The sequence below is a fragment of the Meleagris gallopavo genome, chromosome 12 (assembly GCF_000146605.3).
Source record: "Meleagris gallopavo isolate NT-WF06-2002-E0010 breed Aviagen turkey brand Nicholas breeding stock chromosome 12, Turkey_5.1, whole genome shotgun sequence".
Lineage (NCBI taxonomy): Eukaryota > Metazoa > Chordata > Aves > Galliformes > Phasianidae > Meleagris > Meleagris gallopavo.
In genome coordinates this window covers 18,440,657-18,444,868 of record NC_015022.2, presented here as the reverse complement: position 1 = coordinate 18,444,868, position 4,212 = coordinate 18,440,657, and the positions used below count along the sequence as shown (strand labels likewise).

General features: G+C 50.0%; 1 protein-coding gene across 1 annotated transcript in view; it reads left to right on the top strand.

Moving 5' to 3' along the window:
- Positions 1-4,212, top strand: part of ITGA11 (integrin subunit alpha 11) — a 36,000-nt gene that overhangs the window by 5,004 nt on the left and 26,784 nt on the right. Inside the window, 1 exon segment of the mRNA XM_003209597.3 lies at positions 1,151-1,262. Within this exon segment, the coding sequence (XP_003209645.2) occupies positions 1,151-1,262 (112 nt within the window).

The following is a 4,212-nucleotide window of genomic DNA, read 5'->3' as shown; positions in this document are numbered from 1 at the left end:
TTTTCCCCTGCTTTCTAGAATTTCTTTTTGTAGGATTATAAAGCTTCTTACCTCAGCTCTCCATTGGCGAGGCTGTTTCTCTGTTTATCAAGCCAACATTGCCAATTTGTCACTATGACTGCAAAAAAAAAAAAAAATAATAATAATCAGGTTTAATCCTAACATTCCTACCTACAAAAGCACTTTCCATCCTAAATTTCCTGCCTGGGAAGCAGCTTCCCAACTCCTCCTGTTGACAACCCCTTTGTATCTGTATGAGTACTGAACGTGACCCTTCTGCTGCCTCTAAAGCTGCCTTGTGGGCAGTGCCAGGATCCTTTATTTGCAGCAGGCTAAGTGGTCCAGCAGTTACTTGCTGCCTGGATGCAAACAAGCTGGGATGTGCTGAGTGCCTTACATCCCTCCCTGCATTACAGCCACACCAGCTATAGAAAGGGGAGGTTTAGACTGGATATAGGAAAAGGTTGGGTTTTTGTGTGTGTTTGTTTGTTTTTTGTAATAAGAATAGTGAGGCAGTGGCACTGGTTGAATGCCCTGAACCTGCAGACACCCAGGGTCAGGCCGGAGGACCTTTGAGCACCTGGTGGAGCTGTGGATGTCCTGTTCATTGCAGCGGAATGGGGCCAAATGGACTTTACATGTCCTTTCCACCTCAAGCTGTTCTATAATTGTTCTCCCTGGCATCCCCCTGGTGACATCAGCTTTTGCTTGCATGTGAGATGTGAATCTAACTGTTGTCTCTTTGGTGCTGCAAAGCCCCTGGAGAAGGCAGGAGGTGGTCAGTGGGGATGGCTGTGTGCTGGAATGCAGTCTCACATCTCCTACATCCTTCAGTGATTGCAGGAGGGGTGGGCTGAGTGCGTTTGGGGTCTCAGCCTCCCTTCCATTGCAGGTTGTCAAGGTGATGCTGTGCCATCAAGCTGCTGTGATGTGATCAAACCAGCTTTGTGCCACTCTGGACAATGATGTTGGGGTTGGAGGCAATTCTGGAGAGCATCTGGTCCAGCCTGTGTTCTAACTGGGGCAGGCTGTGTGGGATATCCTCATAGATGGGGCTCCACAGCTCTTCAGGGTCTGACCACCCTTGCTGTAACAAGTGCTTTCTTCTTCCATCTCTGCACTGTATTTAATGGGATCCTTCTCTCCCCAGGGCTCAGTGACACCTTCAACATCGACACTAAGAGGCCCAAAATCATCGCTGGCTCTAAGGATGCGTATTTTGGCTACACAGTGCAGCAGCACGACATTGGGGGCAAGAAGTGGTGAGTGAGCTCTGAGAGGAGGGGTCTACAACACCCTGTGGGAATGTGCCCATCCCCTGCTCCTCCCAACCTGCTGGTCTGGGGCAGACACTGTTCAGGTTCCGTAGGGTAGCAAGGTTTGGTGCTGGTAAATGCAAGACTTAAGCAAGGTTTGAGACTGGAAAACGAAAGATTTAAGCGAGGTTTGGTGCTGGATCCAAGTTATGCACACAGAGCAGGGTTTGCAGGTGCTGCAGGGGCTCTCGTCCCACTCCAGGCAGGTTCACAGCTCCCCAGGGCCACTCAGCCTCCAGCACTTGTTGGAAATCCATCTGGGCTTTGGGTTAGGGCCATCCCATCTATAAAATGTTATAGAGTTTCCACTGAAGAAGTGTTGTCTGCAGAAATGATCAGAGCTGCCTGCAGCAGTCAGGAGTGTGGGGTGACACTGGGATGAGTTTTGCTCAGGTATTGGAGGATGGGGTAGAAAGATGATGTAGTCCAGGAGGCCACCCCATCCCCATGGCAGAGCTGGGTTCTGAGCACATGATGTAGCTCCCAGAGAGTTCATGGCTGGGTCTCCTCCAAAATACGGTCATGCCTAGCACTGGAGCATCCCCATTGGTACACCCTAGTGTCCATGAGCAGGTTTTCACATGGCACTGGGGACCCTTTTATCTAGAGATGATCCTTTCCATCCTCAGTGTCCATGAACCTAAACCATGGGATGCTTTCCTCACTGTCCAGCTTACACTTGAACTTAAACCAGAAATTCCTTCACCCTTTCTGTTCTTGAGAGCGTGGCTATTTACCCAAAGCAAAGCTTTCTTGGAAGGATGAGGAATTTTGGGCAGCCTGCCACCAGGACTGCTCATGGCCAAAGCCACCGGAGCAGGGAGTGAGCACAGCCATGAGGCAGCTCCTGTAAATAAAGGACGTTCCAGCAATTCCCTCAATGCACGGCCTGGGAGCAGCTCACTGCAGTAGTGCTGCTGCTTTGCTGGGAAGATCTCATGCATGGTCTGGCTCCGTGTGATGCTGGGGTACATGCCCCTAAAGCACAGCTGCTCTGAGCCCAAAGGGATTGCTCTTTTAGCCCCTTTTCTTGCCCTAAACTCTCACAGGCTTTCTGCATTCAGGCCACAACCCAAACAGAAGCTGTCCTGGTGTGTGGAGGTGCAGCTCTCACCACACCAGCAGTGCCAGAAGGGAGGCAGAACCTTGCCAAAAATGTGAGGTTGGGGCTAAGCCTAGGAAAGAGCTGATCAGAGGTTGCAGTTCTTTGAGGCAGATAAGAAGCAGAACACAATGTCTCTGCCATCACATTCCTACCTCTGCTGCTCTACTTCTATTTTTGTTTTAATCCTTCAAGTACCAAAACCTCAGTGGGGAGCAGCAGCCAGTGAGGATGGTACGTGTGCTCAGGTGCCATCGTGTTCCTCAAATGACAAAGTGACATCCATCTGTGCAACCTGTTGTAGGGGCCCTGTGTCAGTATGGGGTTGGGCTGGGTGGTCTCCATGGGTCCCCTCCACTTTTGTGAGAGTGGCAGGAGGGAGCCAGCCCAGCTCACACGGTCTTCTCCCACATCTCCTGTGCCAACATCTGCCAGCACTTAGCTGTCATTTTCATAGAATCATAGAGTATCCCAAGTTGGAAGGGACCCATAAGGACCACTGAGTCCAACTCCTGCCTCCACAAATGACAAAGTTTTTCTCCGCCGCATGAAGAAATGGGTGTTCTCTGCCCTGAGTAAGCGTAGGCATATACATAAATACAGTCTGTATTAGAATGGGCAATTACATAGTATAAAATATCTATTAAATGTGTACATCATTAAAAATGAAGCCATCGTGACTCACTCTGGTTAAAGGAGAAATGACTGAACAAACAAAATGTCTATAGTATAAACCAAGGACACAGAGAGCCATGTGATAATCATTATGCAGAGCCTCCGCCAGCCTGGAAAGCTGCCAGGGGCAGAAGGAATTGGAGTGATATGGCAGAACTGTGGCTGGTGGAAGTTAGGATTAAGGCAAGCAGCACCCAGGAGCTCGGAGGAGCGAAATGGCTGTGTCTGAAATGTAGCTCCTCCAGGAGCAACAGCTCTGACAGCACTCAACCATACAGCTGCCAAATATTGAATGTGGAATCCGAGGAGTTTGGCACCTCTGCTCCAGTCTGAACTGTTTTAATGCTGCTTTTGGCCATCGTGGATGGCTGCAGGAGGATTGCAAAGCAGCTTATGTATGTGCGAGTGAGAGTATAGGAATATTTGTGTGTGTGTACACAAATGTAATTCTGCAGGTGTATTTGGAGTTGTGGCACTTTCCCTTGCAGTAGCATCCAGACAGCTTGCACATGGGGCTATGACAGCAGCTCTGATAGTGGAAAACCTGGGAGGAAAGAATCCTGATTATTAAACTCTGGGGGAAGCAAGCAGTTGGAAATGCAGTGCTCCAGGAGCTCTCTGCTTCGAGGGGTCGTGTTCCCTGCTGGCAGGCAGCAGTGCCTCCCAGACCTCCCTCTTGCTGCTTCTCTCTCCCTTTTTCACGAAGCTGGAGGTGCGAGCTGTTCTCCAAGTGTGCAAATGGAAAAAATGACAGCAGGCTCCCGAAACTCATCCCAACATGCACTGACCAAACTCTGCCTGGATCTGGTGGGTCTGAGCATCCCACAGCCCTGTGCTGGTGCCTCAGGTAGTGCTGTGATACTCACTGGGGTCAGTGCTTCCCCATCAGACACGGGCAGAATTTTGGGGTTGATGGAGGTGCTTTAGGGGTTGGGTGATGGCGATGTCCCAAAAAAGTGAGCTGCTCCTTTTCTTGCACTGTCCCATGCAGTTTAGGAGTATTTAAGGTGTGGATAGCACGAACTCAGAGAGGCTTGTTGCTGTAGATGCATTTATTTGGGAAAAGTAAGGATGCTCAAGCATGGAAATGGGGAACTGAGCATTGGCACAGGCAGCTCA